The sequence below is a fragment of the Eretmochelys imbricata genome, chromosome 1 (assembly GCF_965152235.1).
Source record: "Eretmochelys imbricata isolate rEreImb1 chromosome 1, rEreImb1.hap1, whole genome shotgun sequence".
Taxonomy (NCBI): Eukaryota; Metazoa; Chordata; order Testudines; family Cheloniidae; genus Eretmochelys; species Eretmochelys imbricata.
Window position 1 is genome coordinate 248539495 of NC_135572.1, and position 24006 is coordinate 248563500.

The 24006-nt window shown below is 44.5% G+C and overlaps 1 protein-coding gene across 2 annotated transcripts in view; it reads right to left on the bottom strand.

Moving 5' to 3' along the window:
* Positions 1 to 24006, bottom strand: part of CACNA1C (calcium voltage-gated channel subunit alpha1 C) — a 709385-nt gene that overhangs the window by 52823 nt on the left and 632556 nt on the right. The window contains exon 30 of one of the 2 annotated variants that reach the window (XM_077827237.1): positions 19778 to 19861. In XM_077827237.1, coding sequence (XP_077683363.1) covers positions 19778 to 19861 — 84 coding nt within the window. Of the gene's footprint in view, positions 1 to 19777; positions 19862 to 20428; positions 20513 to 24006 lie in introns of both variants that reach the window. The other variant, XM_077827230.1, reaches the window with a different exon arrangement.

Genomic DNA, 24006 nt, shown 5'->3' on the forward strand with positions numbered 1-24006 from the left:
AACAGTCGAGGAAGATGATGGTCTCCTCTAAGAAAATCTTGGCTTCCTCCTGGGTAGGTATTCAGAAGATCTGTGTTGGGGGTAGGTAGGTGTCTTCTGACACAATTGCTACTGGGTACCTAAAGAGCTTATAGTTTGGGGCTAAGGTGTAGATGCCCAAGGAACAGAACATGGCCCTGGAATCCTTGAGAGAGTGCAGTGCATTGTCCGAATGAGTGCCGAACAATTCTTTGCTTTCAAAGAGAAAATTCTCAGTTATGTGTTTCACTTTTTTTTACAAATGCCAGAGGCTTGCAGCCAGGACACTTTATGTGTGGTCACAGAAGTGGCCATGGCTCTAGCTGCTGTATCAGATGCATCCATGGCTGCCTGTAGTGGTGTTTTTGCTTCTAGCTGGCCCTCCACAAGAATGCTTTTTGACTCCTCTGTGGAATCTTGTGGAAGATACCCTACCCCAATGAGATAGCTGTTTTCCCACAAATAAGTCCCGATAATCAGCAATTCATAGCTGCAGTGATACTGATGAATAGACCTTTCTTCTACATAAGTCTAATTTTTTGTGTGTGGGGTCTTTGTCTTTAGGAATGCTATTAGTCTGCTTTGTTGTCTGTTCATTAACCTCAGAAACCATCAAGAAACTCAGAGTTGGATGTGTGTCAAACTGTTCAAACCCCTTTTGGGGAACCTGGGATCTTTTTTCTGCTGTCTTAGCCATAGGTGGTAGTACAGCTGCTGTCTGTCACAGGGTCTTGGCTAGGTCTCAGATGTCCTCTCATTGACAGGTAGAGCTATCCCACCAGGGGAACACAACTGCAAAATATGAGAACGTTTGGGAGCTTTTTCTTTAATGACAGATTTTGCGATATCAAGAGTTTCAGTAATGCACACAAGTAGCTCCTAAAATGCTTTAAAGTAATCAGGGGTCAGTACTGGAGCCAAAGAGACAGCTTTGTCTGGGGAGGATGATGATGAGTCTCTGGTGGATGAAGGGTGTTGTTCTGGGGGGTTCCAATGCCTTTTCCTCCTCTGCCAGTTGCTCTTGTTTTTCCCTCTCTGTAGACAGGGATCTGGTCATGGATGCAGAGGGAGAATGAGATCTATGCTTCCCAGACTGACAGAAGGGAGACCAGCTCCTGGATGCCCTGGGAAGTGGTCCCTAGTATTTGGCCAGGGTGGTGCACTGTATTGGTAAGGCTGGTTCAGATGGTGTTGACATGATCATTGTCATGCTGTAGGTGGATGAGTTGGAGCTCTACACTGAGATTCCTAGTCTGTAGAGAGAGACCATCTCATGGCTTGAGGGGAGGCAGCTTCCTAGTGGATGGAGAAGAAAAGGCATCTTTCAGTGATGGAGATGAAGAACAGACATCATCCAGAGGTGGTGCACCAACCTCTGAGGTGACTTCAATACCAAGATGCCAGAAATATGCACCTGTGCCAAGCATAGAGACACTGGTGCTGGGGACATTCTTACCTCCTCCGACAGAGACTCATTAGGTACCAGCAGGGATTCTGCTGATGGTACCAATGTTGATGTTGTTACTGGTGTCGAAGCTGGTGCTGCTTTCTGCCAGTTACAGGTATTTTCAGATATGGGCACTAAATGTGCCTTGTGCTTCTTTAATGATGAGCTGGTGACTGAAGGTTTGGGTTCCACCTTATGGAAAGAAAGGGACTGGTGTTGGGAATCATGCATATCCCAGTGTTCAGGTCTCCCTTGCCTCACTGAGGTGATGGGACTGGTCTTTGGTGCCAGGGTGGCAGTCTGAGCTTTGGTGATCTTCCACACTGGATCCTTGCCTGATGGTGCTGAGGGTCTTTTGCTGGTACTGACCTTGGGAGTTGTGTGCTGGCTGGCAGGAACACTGACAAAGATAAAGACTTGGAAAGATCAGATCCATCTTGGAAGTCAATCCTCTCTCTTTGGGAGTTTACATTCCCCCCCAGATGCTTTGAGGAGGTAAAACTTCAGATGGGTGGCCCCAAACTTTCTTGTTCTTGTTAAGACAACTGACGAATGCAGCAGTGATCTGACACATGGTTCTCATGAGACAGAAAGACAGTGGCTATGGCCATCAGTGTGTAACCATTTAGGACAGACACAGTTAGAGGTCTGAGGGCTTTGAATCCATCATTTTGGCACAGGTAAAGGTGTCAAACGAGAATTTTTTGTTGTTGGCTATGACTGGATAATAAAATAAAATAACAAAGGGGCATGAGGACATGCATTATGTAGGCATGGCTCCACAGACATTGTGATTCAAAGACTTTGAGCTCATGCATATGGGGTGCATGTGCATCTAGAGTGGGAGCCACATGGATGTATATTCAAAGAAAAATCAGAGGTTAACAGAATATATATAAAAGACATTGGAGCCAAATTATCACTTCTCCAATGGCTCTAATAAAACTACTAGATTTTCCGTTGCGTTTCTAGTCTGAACAGACTAAAGAGACATCACTGTCAGATGACGAGAACAGCACAAGTCCTCCAGAGGCAACTGGATGCCCAGAAGTCCAGAGCATTAAAACTATCTTAAGCCCTGGCAGTAATTACTCAGTCATTACTCTACGGGTTATCACAAAACCTGAGTAATCTGTCTGTCATTGCTCTGGGGGGTTTTTAATCACAAGACCTCTGGAGGTAATCCATTTGCCACTGATGTTTGTAAATGTAACAATACTCCAGGCAGAAATCAGTCTGCCATTCCTCTAAGAGATGAATTGAGGGAGTGCTATGGGATTATGGAGGAAATAATTCTCAACACATACAACCAGTGGTGAGCTGAAGCCGGTTCACTAGAACCGGTCGTTAAATTTAGAAGCCCTTTTAGAACCGGTTGTTCCACGAGAGACAACAGGTTCTAAAAGGGCTTCTAAATTTAACAACTGGCCAAAAGTGGCACCTTAGGCACCGACTCTGTGGGTGCTCCGGGGCTGGAGCACTCATAGGGAAAATTTGGTGGGTGCAGAGCACCCACCGGCAGCTCCCCGCCCTGCACCCGGCCCCAGCTCACCTCTGCTCCGTCTCTTCCCCTGAATGCGCCGCCCCGCTCTGCTTTCTCTGCCCCCTCACCCCCGGCTTCCCGCGAATCAGCTGTTCAAGCGGGAAGCCTGGGAGGGCTGAGAAGCAAGCGGTGGCTTCGCACTCAGGCCCAGGGAGACGGAGGCGGAGCAGAGGTTAGCTGGGGTGGGCGGGGGGGTGCGAGGAGGGCTGCCGGTGCCTCAGCAGGTAACCCTAGGGGCGCAGGGGAACCGCTCCCCGCTCCAGCTTGCCTCTGCCTCCCTGGGCCTGAGGGTGAAGCCGCCGCTTGCTTTTCAGCCCTCCCAGGCTTCCTGCGCGAACAGCTGATTCGTGGGAAGCTGGGGGCGGAGAAGCAGAGTGGGGCGGCGCATTCAAGGGAGGAGGCGGAGCGGAGGTGAGCTGGGGCTGGGCGCGGGGAGGGGCGGGGAGCTGCCGGTGGGGGCTCTGCACCCACCAAATTTTCCCTGTGGGTACTCCTGCTCCGGAGCACCCATGGAGTCAGTCCCTAAGGTGCCACTTTTGATGTGATCAGTGGGGGGAGTGGCTGCTCCCCCTGCTCCCCACCTAGCTATGCTCCCCCGCCCCTAGGAGCCAGAGGGACCTGCCGGATGCTTCCTGGGAGCCGCCCCAGGTAAGCAATGCCAGGATTCCCCACCTCGCCCCCCGGCAGGTCCCTCTAGCTCTTAGGGGCAGGGTGGGCACCCACTATGGTGGCCCATGAGATCCTCCTGCCCGGTTCTGGGGGCAGACAGGGGAGGGGGATGGATGGGGCAGGGGTTTCGGGGGGGGGGCGTCAAGGAACGCGGGGGGTTGGATGGGGCAGGAGTCCCGGTGGGCCACGACCCTCTCGTGGGATGAGAAGGGAACCGGTTGTTAAGATTTTGGCAGCTCATCACTGCATACCACCCTACAATGAAACGAATGGATTCACCAGCTATTACAAAAAGACAGTCATGTAGGCATTTAAGACTCCCTACTCTCCACTAGGAATCCAGTACCTTTGATTATTACTGGAAACATTTTGAGTGCAGTAGTTTTGATCACATCCATAAAACACAGATAATTTGCTTAGTTTGGGTTTAGTGGGTGCTTGAGAAGGGCACACCTGTTTCACATAGATGGTGAATCAAAGGACCTGATCCTATCTTCATGGAAGTAAATGGCAAAATTCCCACCAACTTCAATGGGAACAGCACGGTGCCTAAGTGGTTCCAGTGGGATCTATCTCAGGCTAAACTTCTGATTGCTGTACAGAGGCGACTAATATAATGTCATCTCTTTTAATGTAGAGACTGAGTTTCATCTGGTGCAAAATGGAGCTTCACACACCTATTGGGACAGGTGTTGTGATGCCTGAGATGATGTTTGTCATAACACTTATGTTATTCCCTGCTAATGTGGATCACTGTACCATTATAGTAAGTGTCAGCTCATACAAATTTAACATCCATGTTTCATATGCAGTCTATCCAACTTCAGATCTGCAAAAGGCATATTTATTTGCCTATCCACATATACAACTTAGTCCTATTTTCAATATGGTTCATGATGTTTAAAAGAAATATATATACCAAGTGAGGCTTAAAGTAGTCAATTCTATCTTCGTTTCCTATGAATTCTAGGATTTTTAAATTCAGGGAGCTGCACTACTAATTAGCTTCATGTGTATATGCAAATCATGCCAGTTTGAATAACTTATTAAATATCTGCCATATATGTCCATGAAGTTTTCAGAGACAGTAATCTTATGGTTCCAGGTGATTAAAGGTAAATATAAAGAAAGTCACTTGCTTTAATTTGGCTATGCAAATGACCCCAGATTGAAAGTCATTGGACAATTAAATGAAAGATTCACTTTCCATACAGCTGTGAGCTACTTTATTAAAAACTTGAGTTTCAGAGGAAAAGTACAACAACTGGGAAAACATGTACATGCAAATTATTCTTAATTTTCAGGATGTGTTAATAATGCTTCTAATTAAACCTGGGTAAATGATGAGTTCAAGCTTTATGATAATCAAGCCCCAGGGTTCCTGAGAAATAAGATATAGAGCACAGCTAGCATTATATAGTATCAGAGATGGTATTCATCTCCACAATGGTATAGCTGCTAGTTCTGGTCCTGACTAAGCAAAGCAGGTGAAAGTTCACCTGTGATTATATTCTTTGATTTCTGTGGAATGGGTACATGAAGAAAGTCCCATCCAGACAAGAAGAAACTGAAGAAAGACTGAGGCGGGGACACAGACATTGAAAGCTCAGCTGGAGCAGAGGGTGGTTATAGCATTTTTAGGACAGGCTCTCTGAATTGTGTGGAGTGTAATGAGGATTATGGAGGGTCATTCCCTAATATATGAACCTCATATTTAATGTCATTTTTAATATGACTGCAATCAAATGTCAGCCCTTACAAAGTGACTAGTATTAAGGTGCTAGTCCAGAAATGGAGAGTTTATTGCTTCAAGGAGGCCTGGCAATTTGGGACTTGTGACTAGAGTGAATACTGACCTGTGCCCCAATGCCAGAAACCAGGAGTCCCAGCAGGGGCTCCATGTAGGACTTGTCTCTTCACTGTTAGTTCTTGATTCTGCTGTTGGGCAGGGATCCTGAAGAAGGAAGTCCAGGCTCAGGAGCATGTCAGTAGAGACAGGCAAGGAATGATCCATGAGTCAGAGCAGGGCTGATTGGGATGGTGGTCAGGCAGGTGGAGAGAAGGAAGGAATTAGGCACCAGGTTCAGACTGGGGCACTGGGTAAGGGGTCAGATTTATTGTGTGGAGGTAGCTGAGGTGCCAAGGAACTGTGTCCTCAGCTTTCACTAGAAGACAGTAAGACTGAGCAGGACTTATGTAGTTCTCTGTTTTTTAAAGCACTGTACCAATATCAGCTAATTAACCTTCACAGCACCCTCATCCATTATTAATGTCACCCCCACTTTAAAAGGAAGAAAGTGAGACTCAAATAGCTGAGCAGGGACACAAAGTGAGTCAGAGGCAGAACCTGGGTCAGAACTCCAAGATCCAGGCTCCCAGTTTTCTTCTCAATTTACTAGGCCACATTCTTTGTCTGCTTCACTCCATGACCCTGGGATCCGAGACCCACACCCCTTGCTGGGTTTCAGAGCCCAGGCTCCAGCCCAAGTGGGAATGTCTACACTGCTAATTTTTGCCCCATAATGAAACTCTCGCAAGCCTGAGTCAGTTGACCTGGACTCAGACTCGCTGCCGCAGGATTTTTTTAAATTGCAGTTTAGACATACCCACAATCTTTCTCTTATTCCCATTAATAAGGCATCTATCACCATAACTTCTAAGTGCAGAACACAACAATAGGGCCAGCAATACAATCTAAAGGGTGATCATCTCTCTCCACCTCTTCAGGATTGAAGATTTTCATCCTTTCTTCGTCTCTCCTTTCTCTTCCCTCTTTCTCCATTTTCTTCTTAAGTTTCCTCATCCCTATGAGATAGGAGGGAATGATGCTTTGTGGGAAAAGTGGGGCTGGCATTTTGACCTGAGTGCAATCTGGCTGTGGCTCAGTCAGATTCCTATCAGCAGGGAGTTCCACAGCCAGGGATCTGTCTGTCATCAGGAAAGTCCTGCCTCCATCATTTTAATTTATTAGTTATGATGGGTATACCTGTGAAACCACAGTTGCCTTGGTGGGCAATAGATGAGGAGATGGTCTCTGAGATAGTCAGGTGTGAAGCAGTTAAGGTTCTTGTATGTTAAAATGGAGTCATGGGGTTCACTAACCAGAGTGACGCCCCCTGCTGCTAATATGGGGGATTAGCTCACTCAGCTGGCATGCCCTCTCCTGCTGGTGCCTCACCCGCTGTCATCACCACCTGCAGACCCTCCTCAGTTCAAGTACTGCAGTGCCCTCTTCATGACTTGGCCCTCCGGCTGCGTCACTCTTCACATTTCCCCCCTTCCAGAGTGGGGGTTGTATCTCCTTCTGTAGTCTAGTCACTTCCCCAGGGGTGAGTGGGGGGACCTGGGCCTGCCCAATACTCTGGGGCCCACCCTAGGGACCCTGTGTATTGCAGCCTCCTGCTGCGCCTCAAATTCCTCTCACTGCTGCTATGTCTTCCTGAGCCCCTTCCCCATGGCCCTAGCACCTTCTTCGCCCTTCCTCAGGACATGCAACTACCCAGTCCCAGCAGCCAGGTAGGAACTCCTCTTGCTCCCCTGGTCTCTGCCAGTGATTGCTTTGTCTAAGGTGCCGCAGGTCTCTCAGCCTACCACAGACACAGTCTTTACTCCTTGAGCTCCCAGCAGAAACTGACCCTGCTCTGCTCTGTGTCTCTTTTTATATGGGCCTCCTGGACCCTGATTAGCTGCTCTGTTCAGCCTCTCTCTGGTTGGCTGCTCCTTGCACAGCCTCCCTAGGCTGCTTTTAACCCCTTCCTTGCCAGTGTCGGGTGAATACCCCATCACAAATTGACCCTGAATTTGGTCCAGAAGTGAAAAGGGAGCCAGCCTTTGTTACTTACGAGACAGGCTGCTGTGTGCTGTACAAGTTGTAGCCCTCAAGAGGTATTCACTTTCAACCCCAAGTAGGATGACTGGCAGTAGTCTAATCTGGAAGTGACAAAATATGGATCAGGATGGCAAGGTCCTCCTCTGAGAGGAAAGGGCACTGTCTCCTAGGCAGTCACAGGCAGAAGAAGACTCCCTCTACTGCATTCCTAGTGTCCAGCAGTAGTGAAGAGCCAAGCTTCATCTCCAGGCTTAGTACTCCCTTGACAACAGATGATCAGATTGAAGGTGATGTCACAGTATCAGCAAGCAAGCTCCTTGAAGCATTTCCCTCTTTCTGTCATCATCACTTCTGTCCTCCCTGGGTTGAGAGTTTGAGCCATTTGCTCTTCATCCACGTGGTAACGGCTTACAGTCATTGGGACATCTTAGTGAGGCCTGGGTTTGCATAGGCTGAGAAGGAGACTGCAACTGGGTGCCATCCATGTGTTTGTAACACTGGAGTCTACGGTGTCTCTGGATCTGTCTGAGCAGTCTCACATATATATGTTAAAAAGGAGGGCTGAGAATATCAGACTCTGCAGGCCTCCATCCATGAGGAGTAGCAATAGCCCATTATGACGTTCCGGGATTTGACTGAGAGGAATGAGAGGATCCAGGACAGTGCCCTCAGCTACATACATGCAACTCCTATTGAACTGATGGGAAACGAGGGCAGAAACAGACCCATGATCTGCAGCCTGGCTATTTATGTGGCTTACAGATATAGGCTTCCTTGACCAGTTACCCACAGCTTAGTGCAGTGACTTCCCTGGGAGCTAACGGGTTTAGCATGAGTCTATATCAGAAGCAGATTTTTCCAGATAGCCAGATATGTACTGGGCCAGCCCAAAGATGCTGCAATGATGCTAGGATGATGCCTGTAGCCAGCCCAAAGGCAGCGTGAAGACACCTGGTGAGCAGTCTTAAATTTTGAAGGAGATGCTGGAAGACATTACTTATTTGGTTGAAGCCAGGAAAAAACTTTTATCTGAATGCAACTGGAATGTACAGCCCAACAGACTGTGAATGCAAGCAAATTAGCAGTCCCTGATGAGAATTATTCTAGCACATCAAGTCTCTGCCCAAGGGAGCCTGTCCAGACACATCAATAGCCCAAGGAGAGAGTTTGTTAAGGATCGTTTTCATTTGAAATCTGGAGCAATTAGTATTAATTCACAGGCTGTGTCTTTTCATTGCCTTTTTAATTAGGAGGCTGTTTAATGTAGAGGCTGACGTTTCTTTAAAAGGAAATGCTTATGGAGGTAGATTGGGCTGGTGAATATTAATATAGGATACAATAAAGTCTATGAGCCATATTGGGATTGGAAATGTTAATTATAGGCATTACTTGAGTGTGTTATGGAGACCATGGCCTGCTGTTGTAAAGCAATGCGCAACATGGTTTTGTTCCAGGGATATCGCCCTGAGAATAACTGGTGACTGCTTTGGTGAGTTCAGTAATGTAGTGGGATGGGATGTGTGAAACATAATGCTCATTGTTAACATGAGTTTGTAGGCGGAACTGGGCCCAGAGCAGACAATGAGCTTGGAATCAAAATCCCTAATTTTAGGAAGCTGAATTCGGCATATCCCAATATCTGTTTTTATGCTCTCAATTAGCAGATGTTTCTTTGGAGCAGAGGCACCTTGGCCATTATGTCAGTTCCGTTTAGGAAGTGATGTCATGTGTTACATGCAGCAAATTCTCTCCCACTCACTTGGATAAGCCAATGTGTAGGGCTAGCAGATTGCATACACAATTGATACATCTCGATTTAAAAGTGGGTGGATGAGGTGAAGATTGACGTGGGGCAGGGGCATATAACATGTTGTTCCCTGCCCTAGTCAAGTTTACATTTGGTTAAAGTCAGACCTGCATTTCCAGCTGTAAATCTGCAGAGCATCAGAACCAGTCCAAACCCTAGAGCCAGATCAGCTGGACTCAGGTGTGACTGTGCTCCATTTATCAGACTTTTAAGAAGATATGTGAGGCAGAAGCTGCTCTCAGCACTCTGTGTTCTTCTCAGCCAATCCCCATGAGAAGCAGCCCATCCAGGTTTACTGCAGGAAGGCAAGGCACAGTGACTTTGACAGCCCACATTCTATCTGGCCTTGGGAAGGAGCCACACAAGTGTGTCCTGCTGGTCCACTGGATTTATTTAATGGGAACATCAGGAGTCACATATAACAGGCAGAGGGGATCCACTGTCTGTCCATCTAGGTTTTTAAAATGGTGCCCATCACCATGATATCCTGATGTCTAGTGCACAGACCTGGTGAAGAAGGAATGCACAAAAGAGAAGAGGGGATTAATCTTCCCCATCTGCTGGTAGTCAGGCATTCAGGTGAAGAGAGAGGATGCACATCACTATGATATCATAGCACTACCTCAAAAGTTAGATGATAACAAAACCAGAAGGAAATTCAAATACTGATCAGAAAACCTAATGTATCTTTTTAAACATGCTTTTTATGCTATATGTGTGTCTCACTACTGAACAGATTCAGGGTCAAAGTTTGCATTGCTTACTCAATCAAAGCTTGCACTAATATTATTATTAATATAGCACCAACAATGGGGTATGCAATTTACAGGCAAGAATGAACACAAGGTTTTTGCTCTGAAGATCTTACAAATTAATGAAAATTTTGACTGAGTAAGGAGTGCAGAAATTGGCCATCAGTCAATCCAATACCTGCTGAAGTCATTGTGAATGTTTCCATGAATTTCAATGGGAGCTGGATAAGGCTCCAAGGGACCTGGAATGATGGTGTATTGTTGGGTCACAAAATTTGTGCTGTGGCAACATGATTTTGTGGAAATGTGATGCTCTGGAGAATGCTCTGAAGTGAAGGATACAAATCTGTAATGTACTGACCTGTCAATCTACCACTGTCCCACCATTTTAATCAGTGTCCGAAATGTTTTAATTTAGAACAGTGATACTCAGACCTCAGTGGTTCAGAAGCAAAATTAGCGACTGACATTATTCAAAAGAGTCACAGTAGTGTGAATTCATTGTTTCATTTACTCTATCTATCTATCCTCACAGCAAAATGACTGACCAAGTATGATTATTTTATCAACGAAATTGGTTAATAACATTGTAGAGGCATCGTGACCGGTTAATAATTTAGATTGGTTAATAATTAAATCACTCAGTGTTTTAATATCATGCTGCAAAGAGATCTCCAAAGAGAGGAGATACATTAAAGAACCACTCGTGGCTTGCGAGTCTCAGTCTGAGTATCACTGATTTAGAAGGATGCCAGATAAGAAAACCTGTGCGTTGGGTCCCTGAATCTACAGATGAGTTTATACCATCTTCTATACCACCATACTTCTTCCCTATGATTTCACTGCTGTTAACATCATATGGTTATATGGAAAATTTGTCACAGGCACTGTATTGTCTGTTTCTCAGATTATAATTGGTTTAACACACCCACAACTAGTGGTCAATGTATTTTTATCCTGCTTTTAAATCTCCTCTGCAATAAAATGTGTCCTGGATCTGGAGCAATGACTGAGTCCAAACATGCAGTTTTGTGGAAATCACATATTTCAGCATTTTCCATAAAACTGGGGAATACATGCTTTTTTGATGCATTTCCCCCTGCCCCCAGGCATCCCACGGTTTTCTGTTGTGGTGGTGAATTGCTATTAGCATTAGGTGCTGGCAATGGCTCAAGTGCCTGGGTGGATGTGGGGGGTTGAGGGGGAGGAGAGCAGGAGTCATTGGTATTCACTGCCTCCATTTCTGCAAAAAACATGTTCTTTTCTGACAGCCCACATTCCGTAAAGACTGTAAGTGTGAGCACTCCTCTGGAATGGGCAAGTTGTATGATGCAGTCTGGAAAATCTGAATACAAATATTTGTTAAGACAAAAACAAAAAAAGGCTCCGTCTACATTACAAAAACAACCCCATTCACACATGGGTATGGTCACACAGTTTTAGTACGTTCTTCTAGTTTTTGTGGGCAGAAAAATGTGCTACAAACTCATGTTTTAACAGTGGTAGATGGCTAAGTTAAAACAGGGTTATAACATGGTTTGGGTTTTTTTTTTGCTGTCCACAAAGAGAAGACTGCACCATGCTATCCCATGCTTTGCCACAGCCATGTTTCTACATGGGTATTATTGTAATGAAGGGGGGGCCACAGTGGTGCGTTAACTTCTTACTGTTACAGAAATAAAAACACCATGAATGATTTAAAAAAAATTCTAAACAAACCAACCCTCCCGTCATCGGTTTTATCAGCAGCTTTACAAAAATAAAATGAGTTCCGATATCTGCACGTGTACACACACGCACACACACATATATGTATGTATCAAACTATGCACAACTTTTAGGATGGCAACAAGAAGGGTGTCGACACAGGATGTCAAAAGAAGCTGCTGTGCTTCAACAGCCCTTTGCTACGTATTTTGGAAAACTCTGCTCCCCAAATGGCATTTGGAAGGCTGAGTGACATGTAAATACCACCCCTCCCTGAGACCCTTTGAGCAAGCGCTCAGAATTACGGAGATTTGTTTCGAATGTCGCCCGATGGCCAAAATCTGAGAGCAAAGGGCTTGGAAGCTGAGAGGACCAGCCAGGCACAGCTACAGAAAGAGAGAGACAGATGGACAGATGCAGCGACAGAGATGGATGCAAGTCCCAACTGAAGTGCAGGCTAGATGTGTGCCGTCCTTCCACCAATCCTTGCTCCCATTGCAGGGGTGAGGCTTATACAGAATTTAGTTGGATAGGGCCCAGTGCTGCAATTCTTACTCAGATAAAGTGCCTAGTGGGAGTTTTGCCTGAGTAAGGACTGCAGGATTTGAGCCACTGGTTCTCTGCCTTCAGACTCTTGATTGGGGGTGAAAATAATCTTGTGAGGTTTGGTCTGGCTGGAGACAAAGTAGAGGGGAGCAAGAGGGAAAGGAAGGGGCGGTGTAAATAGAGAGGGTTCAGGAGAGAAGGTAAGAGGGAGACTTGAGTATGTGCTGTTTCATAAATATTCCAGAGAATGGGAGCAGGAGTTCATGACAATCATATGAAATCTACTGGAGTCAAAAGCAGGATGATTCTAAAGGGAGGCTTTTTTACTTACTACCAAGGGACTAAAGAAGAAATCACTGCACTGGTCTCCAGATAACCCTAGAATCTGAAGGCTTGGGTGTCTCTGTCCATACTGTACCTGATCTCATAAATTCTTTAAAGCCAGAACCAACAAAGCTATATCCCTGATGAACCCCTACAAACTCCTCTATAACACCACCTACTTTTCAGACCCATATCAAGATGTAAATAAATTCAGCCTTCCTAAATATCAGGCAGAGAAACAAAGTGTTTGTGTGACTAGAGGAGGACTGGTGGTATTGTGTGTTGGATCTGGGTGAAATTTGCTTGTGGAAGGCATGTAATTGGCTGGCTTTCTCTATACTTCCTCATGCGATGTCATTTACCAGAGCTCTTTGGTCCAGAGGCCACCAGCTCTATAAACTGCAGAACTGGTTAGCAAGTGAAAACATACTTCACCATTCTCTCTTTCCTCTGCCCCTCCCAGTTAGAAAACATTTCCATCAGCTCTAGGACTCAACACACTGCTCACTCCTTGACAAAAATGGACTTCTACAAAGGGAGGGCAATCTACATGTGGAGATTTCCCTTTTTATTCACACAACCACTCAAATTGCTTACACCCCTCATCATCTTGTCTCGTACCCACAACATTTCAGGGGACGACTCGCTGAGCTCTTTATACCATGATCTTCTGGCTATTAGTCTCACTGCTGCTTAATAGTCTGTAGCTCCCATTCTGTACTACTTTCTTTGCGTGTGCTTCAGCATACAAAGACACACTCATACATGCTAATATTTTCATGGTCACTGATGGGCACAGGCAGGTGGATATAAACGCAGACACTCTTTCCCAGTAACAACTACACGCCCTCAGACACCATGTCACTTTGACATACACAGGAACAACCATACATTCCAACATGGCCTAGATCACTGACAAAGACTTGTGGCTGGACATAAATAAATATAAATCCACCCACCCTACACTCTTTCAAGGTACGCAGACACAGCCAAATATAATGATGGTCACAGATACCCACACCTGTCCATGATAAATGGATATACTCAAATCTGTGCATGCCAATGCAATGTATATGTGCAAACTGCCCAGTGTGTTCAAAGAATTGAACAAAGTCTTAGTTGGCTAAGGGCAGCAGCTCTGCCAGAGGAGCCCAGGCAGGTAAGCATGTCCTGCTGCGAGACTGGCTTCTGCAGCAAATGAAGATTCAGCTGCAACAGAAAGCTGTCTGACACTGAAGGGGAACAGAACAAAGGAAGAAGGACCCTAAGGACCAAAGATGTGTCAGCTGCTTTCTCTGAATAAAATCTGAGGGGGAGGACATTATGTGAGCAGCTTTCTCAGTGACTCAGGCCTGGCTGTCTTTTTCCATCACTCTGGGCACAGTAACACAGTGCACAAATCAAACTTGATTTCTCTCTCCAATACTACACAGTAACATGTAACGAGAAACTTCTTTCACCCAGGGAAGTGGCTAGCAGGTTGTCAGGAAGCTCCAGTAAGAACAAAAAGCAACGAATACTGTACAGTATCTGCTGATCTGGAAAGTAAGGACATCTAAAACTGTCCCTGTGACTGCTTCTTGGACAATGTATTCCAAAATCCCTGGCTTCTGTTCTGTTCTGTTCAACTCCTGTACCATTTCCTTTCCTATAATGCAGAGATTCATGACCTTATTATTATTATCAATATTCATCATTTTTACTTCCATAATGCTTTTCTTCTGAGATCGCAAGATGTTTTGTAAAAGGTAACTCACAGGACAGCACTCCTGTAAGTTAGGTAAATATTGCTATCTCTATTTTACAGATGGGGAAATTGAGGCATAGAGCCATTAAATCCAAGGTCACACAATAAGCCAGAGCAGGGAATAAAATCCACAAGTCCTGACTTCTAGCCCCAGCCATTAGAGCATCATGAATTCTATTCTCAGGAGCTAGGTCTTGGCGTTCACTGATGGCTGAAATTTGGCAGACCTGGCTTCTGCTTTGGAATTAATTTTTTAAATGCCAGAATTTAAAGGTAAGTAAGTAAATAAATAAATAAGTTTAGCTGCTTCTTAGGAGTGGCCAAAAATATACACTCAGCCATGAAAGGCAACTGAAATAATCAAATGCTTAGGGTTACATTTTTAAAGCATTTTGTGGGAGAGAATTTAGCTGTGCAACATTTGTTAAAATTGAGAGACAAAGTTTTGAAAATGTAGTTACACAATGGGCTTGAAAATAAGCCATGTAAAAGTGAATCTGGCAGAACTTGTGTCACTACCTGAGGTTTTCTCATATGCGAGATCTTAAACTAACTCTGTGTCTGCTGTGAGTGGTGTGAGACCTGTCACTGTATCTCTGAAAGGTACAGTTGAGAGAGTCGTTACTGAAATGCATTCTAAACCTCAACTTAGAAGTAGGCCCGAGCTTGGGGCAATGTGCACTAGTGGTGAATTCACTTCAATGCCACTGAGATGGCTTCATTGGGGGGTTGCCTGTGTAAGGACTGAGAAAAACTGAGGAGAACCTCAGGATCTGACCCATCTGCAAACCTTCTAATTAGAATGCTGAACACAGAGGCATGCGAACAAACATGCACACACGCTGAGATGTACATGCATGTGTACAGTCACCCAAAAGCATGCAGATAAACATGTCTATGTACTTATGCTCTCAGATATTTTCAGCCGCCCAAACGCACTCCAGCAGATGTGCAGGTTTAAGATATACACATACACTCAGATACCGTGTTCATATATTCAGCCATATACAAAACACCCACCCACACACCTACTCCAAGGCGCACACAACTCCATCAACAACTATGCATACCCATGTGTGCGCGTGACCACCTCCCTCTTGGCCGACACATCTGGGATTGAACCGGGGACCTCGAGAGCTAAAAGCATGAGCTACTACATCTTGAGAGAAAAAGCCAAGCCCCTCTAGCTGGGGGCTGTAACAAATCATATCCCGTAAGGACTGGCACTGAGGGAGACCTGTAACACACCCTCACCAATGGGTTACCTGTGCACACAAATACATACATGCATACACACTGATTCAGATCTAAAGAGATGCACACTCTCAGGTAGATCTGTAGCCCTACACATAGCTATCCAAACACATTCAGGAACATATACTACAACCAAAGGAATACACTCACAAAAGCCTCTGCCCCCCACATCCGAATGAAGTTTTTGATCTGGGAATTTCTCTTTTAACAATTTAAAAAACTTGTCACGGGGAAACCCAGTACATGCAGTATTGCACAAACAGATGTGAGCGTAAAGCTACACACAAACCGAGGCACCTATTGATCTATCTTAGGGTTTTCCATAGCACCTATTGCTGTAGTGCATAAGTGCTTCCCAGGTAATCTGATCTGCATGGGAAGGTCTCTGGTAGAATTCATGGAGTCTTCCTACATATCCACACATCTACAATTTCTTATGATAAAGGAAGCTGAGCCAGATAGGTTCACTTTCAAGAAATGATTACATGGAATGCTACCAGCACCTTCTGAGACCCTATCTCAAACTAAGCTTCGTCAATTGCTAATCAGGTGGGCAGAAGCACCTTAATTGATCCTGAGGGGTGTAAAGCTCTTCATCTAGTGGAGTGTGTGTGTGTGTGTGTTTTCTCGCTTTTTCAGACTCCAAGTCTTTTGGAACAAGACAAGACAGTATGCAGACAAACAAGGCAGGTTTGCTCAGACCCACAAACAGTGAGCAAGCAACAAGCTCCTTAAGAGAAGGGGAGGGATGCATCGATAAACTACATCACACTTATTGGGAAGATGACAACTGTCCGTTTGATGTGGGCTGCTATTTCCAATGCCCATCTGCTAAAGCTGTAGTATACCAAGTGCTGATAGCAGGAAGGGAATCTGAGAGGACACACCAACATACAACACATTCTCTTATTCAATAGTGTTATAAGTTCAAGGGGATTTCAAACATTTCAGAACAAACTCCATCCTTAGCTGCTGCTCATTTATCAGTGCATCAAAAGATTGCGTAACAATGATTCATTTTTTTAGTAACAAATGTTAGGAACTTAGAGCAAAGGACTTGCCTAGATAAAGAGAGAAGATTTAAACATGCCAGGTAACAAAAGACATGTGCAGAAATCTGTGGGAACTGTATAGTAGGAGGGAATTCTTTAGAGGGGACACAGGGACCATCACTAAGTGTCATTTGTACTTTCTATTCAGGGAATAGGGCTGCCCCTGCCTGCATTCTCAGCTGAGAAAGACAATTGTTTATTTGGACAGATATGGTCTTATAGAGGTATGCCATTTATCATACTTTTCTATGTATTTTGAAATACAAAGCTGACAGATTTAGGAGCTAGACTGAAAACAAATGCTTTTGAATTCAGACAGGGGTGGAAAAGAGAGGGGGCCGTGTTTGGTCTATTCTTCCCTTTTTTCATGTACAAATTCCATGGTAATGAAGCATATCATATTGACCGCCCTGAAGACTTCTGTTTATCCATACAGCAGGTACAGCATGAGCAGCAATAGCATGAGCTTCCCTACAACACCCTGACAAGGTGCCTCAAACCTTCTACATGGGAAGAAATCATGGGAATTACACTGAAAAGATGTTTCAGAGTAGCAGCCCCATGTTAGTCTGTATTCGCAAAAAGAAAAGGAGTACTTGTGGCACCTTAGAGACTAACCCATTTATTTGAGCATAAGCTTTCGTGAGCTACAGCTCACTTCATCGGATTCATTCAGTGGAAAATACAGTGGGGAGATGTTATGCTCAAATAAATTTGTTAGTCTCTAAGATGCCACAAGTCCTCCTTTTCTTTTTACTGAAAAGATGGACTCAGTTATCAAATGTGTCTCCCCACCAGAGCAGGGTTGTTCCCTATAGTATATATTCAGGCTTTAAATGTTCCTAATGAATGGACTTCCATCATTTTACTTGGAAGATTATTCCATAGATTAATCTCTCAGTCAGGAGAAATATTTAGCATAATTTGTACTTCATTACTTCTAATTATTATACCCCTTTCCTCACCCTATATGATGGGCACTGGAGGATTTTAAAAGTGGGAGGGCCAAGCCACCAAAATTGGCCAAATTTGAGTGGCACTGCAACCCTGTGCACCAGGTTGCAATGCTACTCATTCACATTTGGCCCATGGTGCAGGGGCAGCCATCATGAAAAAAGTGTGTGCAGGGAGGAATGGCCCTTTGGCTCCTGTCTCCCATGCCTATGCTATATGATGCCTCTCCATCTTTGAGGTTTGCACCCTTTCAGTGTTTGTAGACTATTTCAAGGCTGCCCTCTTAGGGCTTGTCTACATGGTGCTTTAGTGCAAACTAGCTGGGGAGCAAATTCTAATGCTCACCAGTATGTCGCGCACCAACTGAACTGTGTGGCCATTTGTGTGCACTAGAAGTTCCCTAATGTTTGAAACAGGACTACATTAACGAGCACTAGGGAACTTCTAGTGCTCACCAGTAGTGGCCACGCAGGGCAGTTAGCATGCTCCACACTGGGGTGCACCATGTAGACAAGTCCTTAGTTGTCTCTTCTACAAGCAATATATATGGAGAACTCTTCAGTTTTCCACAGACAAATCACTCTCCCCACTCCCTAAATCATTTTAACTGCCCTTCTTTGAACTCCCTCCAATTTGTCAATATCTTTCTGGTAATGGGGTGCCCAAAACCTAATGCAGCATCCCAGGTAAAGTTACAGCAGGGCACTATTACTTCTCTGCTACATGATATGATACCTTTACTGTACATATACAACTCAAAACTGCACTGGCCTTTTCTGCTGCCACATCACATTGCAAATTTATGTCTAATTTGCTATCCATTAACACCTTTTTGCAGTATTTCTACTTCTCAGGTTTCTCTAAACTAAATTTCTTTGTTACTTTATTGTCCATGTTTCTAAACTCTTTAAGTCCCTTTGTATTATATTTCTGTCCTGTTTTTTTTAACTCACTCTCATATAGTGTAGTTGCACATTTCATCAATGTATTACTCCCTCTTCCAGATCATTGATGAAGACATTAAATAAGGGTAAACCTGTGGTACGCTGAGAGCCCTCCTCCCAACTTCATACACCAGGCTATTTTTATGGTCTTTTAGCCAGATTTCAATCCCCATGATTGTGCTTCTGTCCAAGTCATTTTGATTTAAGTTTCCAAATATGATTTATTGAGATTCTTGTTCCACTGATGTCTATGGGAGTTTTGCACTGCTTTCAGTAAAAGATGGCCTAAAGTATCAAATGCTTAACTCAAATCTAAATGTAACGTACTATAGCTCCTATGTTTCCTTCATCCACTTATTCTGTAATTCTATCCTGTCCCATCAAAAAAACAATGACGTTTGCGGGTAAAATATATTCTTTATAAACCTTATGCTACTCACTTCAGTCTCCAGGGGCCATTCAATCCTTGGCCTGCCTGCTGAGATAACCAGAAGTGGTGCTAATTAGTGCCAATTGTGCTGGTGGATTTTGTGATGTGTAAATGTGTCCAGTGGGAAATCAAATGAGACATGGCCATGTACATTTTCTATGGATTTTTTTGGAGTGGTGGGGAACCAAGGCATAGGGGGGAAACTACCCTGTAAAATAATAGACTTTTTTTTTACCCAGTTTACCTGATCTCAAATGAAAATGGAAAAGTAGGGACAGGTTTCTCGGTGGCTACTGGGATGCTGGGATTTTTTTGGAGGAAGACCAAGGGGCATCTACACAAAAGATTCTAGGTTTGGTTCCCACAGTTCCACCTCGAAAGAGTTGCCTTTAGACCTCTGTGGAGTGGAAAGTATCACAATGCCATGGAGAGTCCTGGACTGGGACTACTCCTGCAACTTCCCATGGCACAAATCTCACTCTCACTTACACTCCACATTTCCCATTGATTTTCCTGCTATACAGTTTTACTCATGCCAGGCTGATTATGAGGGAAAGAAAATGATGCAACAGTCAAAAAGTTCTCTAAGTCGTTCCAAAAGTCAAAACAAAAGAAAACAAAAAATAAAAGAAATTTTCAAAACAACAAAATCAATCCTTAAAAGGAGGAGTGGGGGGAAGAAACAAAAAGAAAACCGGGAAAGACAAATGAATGTTAGAGCAGGCACGATCATGGACAGACGCCAGCTACTTACGTTCACCTCGGTGATTGCTATATCAACAATGCTACCCACAACAATCAAGGCGTCAAATGTATTCCATGCATCACAGAAATAGTGCTGCATGTGGCAGAGAAGCCGAGAAAAGAGAGAGAGAGAGAAAGAGAGAGAGAGAGAGAGAAAGAAAGGAAAAAAGGTAAAAAAATATTAAAACAAAAATAAAACAAAAACAAAAAAAAGCATGAAAGAGGGAGAGAAGAGAAAAAAATAAGAAAAGAAAGAGGTTACGTGGGCATATTAAATAGTCTCTTACCACTTTATAGTACTGGCTGCTCAAACCTCTGTAAAGTTTCACATGATGGAGGGTATCAACAAAAGCCTGGTTAGTCAGAAAGTTACACTCAAGCATGTCTACCCTTTGGAGGGAAAAAAAGCACACACACCCCAAACTCTGTGCGCTTTCACCAGTCACAGCCGGGGGTGTGCTATGACAAGTGAAAAAGAAGGAGGCGGTTCCCCCTCCTTTTTTTTTCCCTGGGAGAAGGAGAAGGACGACGGCAAGTTCAATAAAAGCATGACTAGAGGGGGGAAAAAAACCAGAAAAAAGAGAGAGAGAAGGAAACAGAGGAGGAGGAGGAGGAGGTGGTGGTGGTGGTGGTATCCTGGGGAGGGTAGAGTAATACTCACATTAGTTTCACTGAGAATGACGTCTATAATGCTGCCAATTACGATGAGGAAGTCAAAAACATTCCAAGGATCACTAAAGTAACCCTACATAAGGAAGGGGCAGGCAGGATGGGGATTAAAAAGGAATGTTAGACAGACAAAAACAGTTCAAAATTACCATTAGAATTATTGCCTTGATACCTCAAGCAGTTTTGCTCTTAAATCTGCGCACTGGTTTAGAGACCAAAGACCAGTTCTTGCATCTCTTATGCGAGCCGCCTTTTCTCCAGCCAATGTAAGCATTGAAGCCAGTTGGACTCCCTGCTTGAGTAAGGACTGCTCTGTGAGTAGGTGTTGCAGGACTGAGTCCTTCAGGTGTCAGAGCCACCTTTCTCCAAGTAACCTAACACCTTCCGCTATTCTGGTTTTCCTGGGTTGCGTAATTTTTGGGGGAGGGGTAAAGGAATGGTGACCCTTGGTTCTCGCCACTATTCACTCCCATGCTGCAAATGAGAAATGGCCACTGGGTCCACATTCAGGCTGTAATGGACTGTGCTGGGGCTATGAAAGACCAGGTGTCTCTTAAGAAAAGAGAAAGAGGGGCCTGATAAAATCAGGAGATGGGTTAGAAGGAGCTTTTACAACTCATTGGTTATCATGTTTGGTTCTCTGCCCAAACACCCTTTGTGGATTTGCAAGGCACCACGAGCTTCTACTGATTGTGCCTTAGCTCTTCTCTTCAAGGCATTGAGGCAGACTGGTGCTCTTAGCAAGAGAGATGCAAAATCATGCTCTTAAGTGTCCCGAGCGTCTGTTTGCCCAAAGCTGGGAATGGGTGATAGAGGATGGATCACTTGATGATTACCTGTTCTGTTCATTCCCTCTGGGGCACCTGGCATTGGCCACTGTTGGAAGACAGGATACTGGGCTAGATGGACCATTGGTCTGACCCAGTATGGCCGCTCTTATGGTCTTATGTTAGTGTTATACTCCAGGCTCTTTATGAGATCCTGCCTGTTGCCTCCCTACACCCAAGTGGAGGGTCCTCAGCTCTCGCTGCTTTAAGTCAAGTACATTATGATATTTTACCCACTCTGTGAATTGATGCTGAGGGCAACTTTATGTGTCCAATTTGCCTACCAACCTTCAGGTGGCACCAGCCTCCACTGCCTACCATCCACCCCAATGATCCTGGGCAGTAAGGGGAGCTAGGATCCAGCATCCTTTTCAGAAAGGCCTTATTCAGTCTGGCTGCTGAGCTTCTGGTTGTCTGTCTCTTTTTCACATTAATATCTTGAGCAAAGTTTTACAGTTACTCTTAAGAGAATTCATCAAGATTTGCAAAATACTTTGCCAAGAGCTCCCCTTTCGTATATGATCCCCCTTTTCTTCAATTTTAGGAACAAACAAACAGGAACTCCTGTACTCCTGTTACGTATTTTGGTTGCAGAAGGATGGACTAATCTGACTTCCCTGATTCCCAGCTGTGTCTTGTTTCCAGCGATATTGAACCTAAGTTGCACTACGCTTGCTATTCTTAGTGCTGGAAAGTCAGGTCATGGGTAAAGTGTGAGCCTGAGTTCCCAGACAGTATTGCAGAAAGAAAAGAGGGGAGAAAAAATAATCCCACCACTGGCACTGCAAAAGCCAGGCTTGGGAACCTGAGATTGTTGTGGGCACAACCAATATCTGGGTCAGACACTGGCTAGGAGTTCCCTTCTGAACTCTGGAAGACAGCCCAGATGGATTCTTCTGGACTAGAGAACTCTCACATTTATGGGCCACGCCTTGGGCAGAACAAACAAACATGCAAACCCCACTTTCTGACTGAGTACACACCGGACAGTTGCTGTGAGGGGAATTGTTAGAATGGATTTTGAAAAGAGAAACAAGAAAAGAAAACCCATTCTGAAAAACACAGCGGACATTTTTGTGTGCAAACATGAAACAGGTTTGTTCAAAACCTGAACTCCTAAAAAAAATTTGCCCAGTGAGTGCAAATTTCCCACTTCATATCCCATATTACACAGTCTGCTACTTGGGGAGAGGAAACAGGAGCAAAAGCAAATTTAGGGAATATTATTATTCAGCATCCAGCCTAGAAAATACACAGCAAACATTAGCATGAGCACAGCAGTGATCTCCAGCATTTCTAGCAACCAGATGGACCTGGAATAAAAGTGTAATTAGAGTTCACCAAGGGGAAGGGGAGGGAGAGAATGGCAGATTAAACTGTAAAGGCACTCACATTTTGAATAAATAAAGAACATATACAGATCACACGGAGCTCCAAGAACTTGCCTTTGTGACCTGACATGACCTCAGCCCTGAGGGCACTTGAAGAATCAAGAGAATAAAGCAGAAGACAGTGGGCCCAATCTCACAGCCTTTCTTCATGAGTACAGTCCCACTGAGGTAGTGGCAGAGCTCACATATTGAAGATCTGTAGGATCAGACCCAGTAACATGTCTACCTTCCATTTCCTTCTCTGTGTTCATCTACCAGTCCCATGAAGGATTTCAGTGGGATTCCAGACAGCTCTTGAAATAGGAACTCTGAGTTTGCTTTTATGCAGCAACAGGGGTAAAGTTCATACCTGTTTGGTTGTTTGGGACTGTGCCCACCAAAATGGTAGCTGTTTACTTTTAAATCCATGGATACTTTGTATGGTTTAAACAGCTTTTAAGCAAGCACGGGAGATGCCACCATCAGATTATACCAACTTTACAGCAGATCATAGTTTGGGCCTAACCAAGTTGGCCATTTGCTTTTAATGAATATCTGGACTCCCAGCCCAACAGCCAATTTTCACAATTGGTGTAACATCAGGGTGACCACTGGGGCCAAATTTTGTCTTCAGATGAACATGGAAGCCAGTGGATCCAATTCTGTCAGTTACAGTAACATAACATCACTGAAGTCAACCGCACTGCACTGACATAACCAAGCAGTATGTGGCCCAAAGGGAGCTGTGTATCTAGATCCCAAGGCAAAATCGGGCCCTCAGAGCAGAGGTTCCTTTTTTCATCAGAATTTAATAGGCATGATTCTGCTGTCAGTTACACCAAAAATAAATCTGGAGTCACTTCATTTACTTCCATGGAGTTACTGGGGTTTACAGTGGAATTACTGATGTCAGAAAATGGGCCCATGTTTTGAACCATGGCTTCCCTCAAATGGCAGCTCTGCTGATCCCAGTCAGCCATTGGCTCATTCTGAAAGTCATGAGTCATGGTCTTGTCACCTTAGTCTCCATAGGAGTCACACCCGGTAATGACCCACTGTTGCCCATGTGTGAGGTACACTCAAAGAAGTCTTCCTCACACACTGGGTTGTTTGATAAAGAGGAACCACTGATACTCTTCCAGTTTTATTCATCCCCACACCCAACAGTTCAATGTTTTAAGAACTGAATTCAAAAATATGATTTTAAAATCATTTCCCTACTCCTCTCCTGACCCCTCTCTACAGCAAAAAGGGGGGCTTGAATCAAGAATATATTATTCATAGTCATACAGTCTAAAGAAATCATAGAGCGCTGCTGCTTATAGTCTTCAAATAAGGTGCAAGGAATATTTTGTTTGGTGGAAATTAATTAA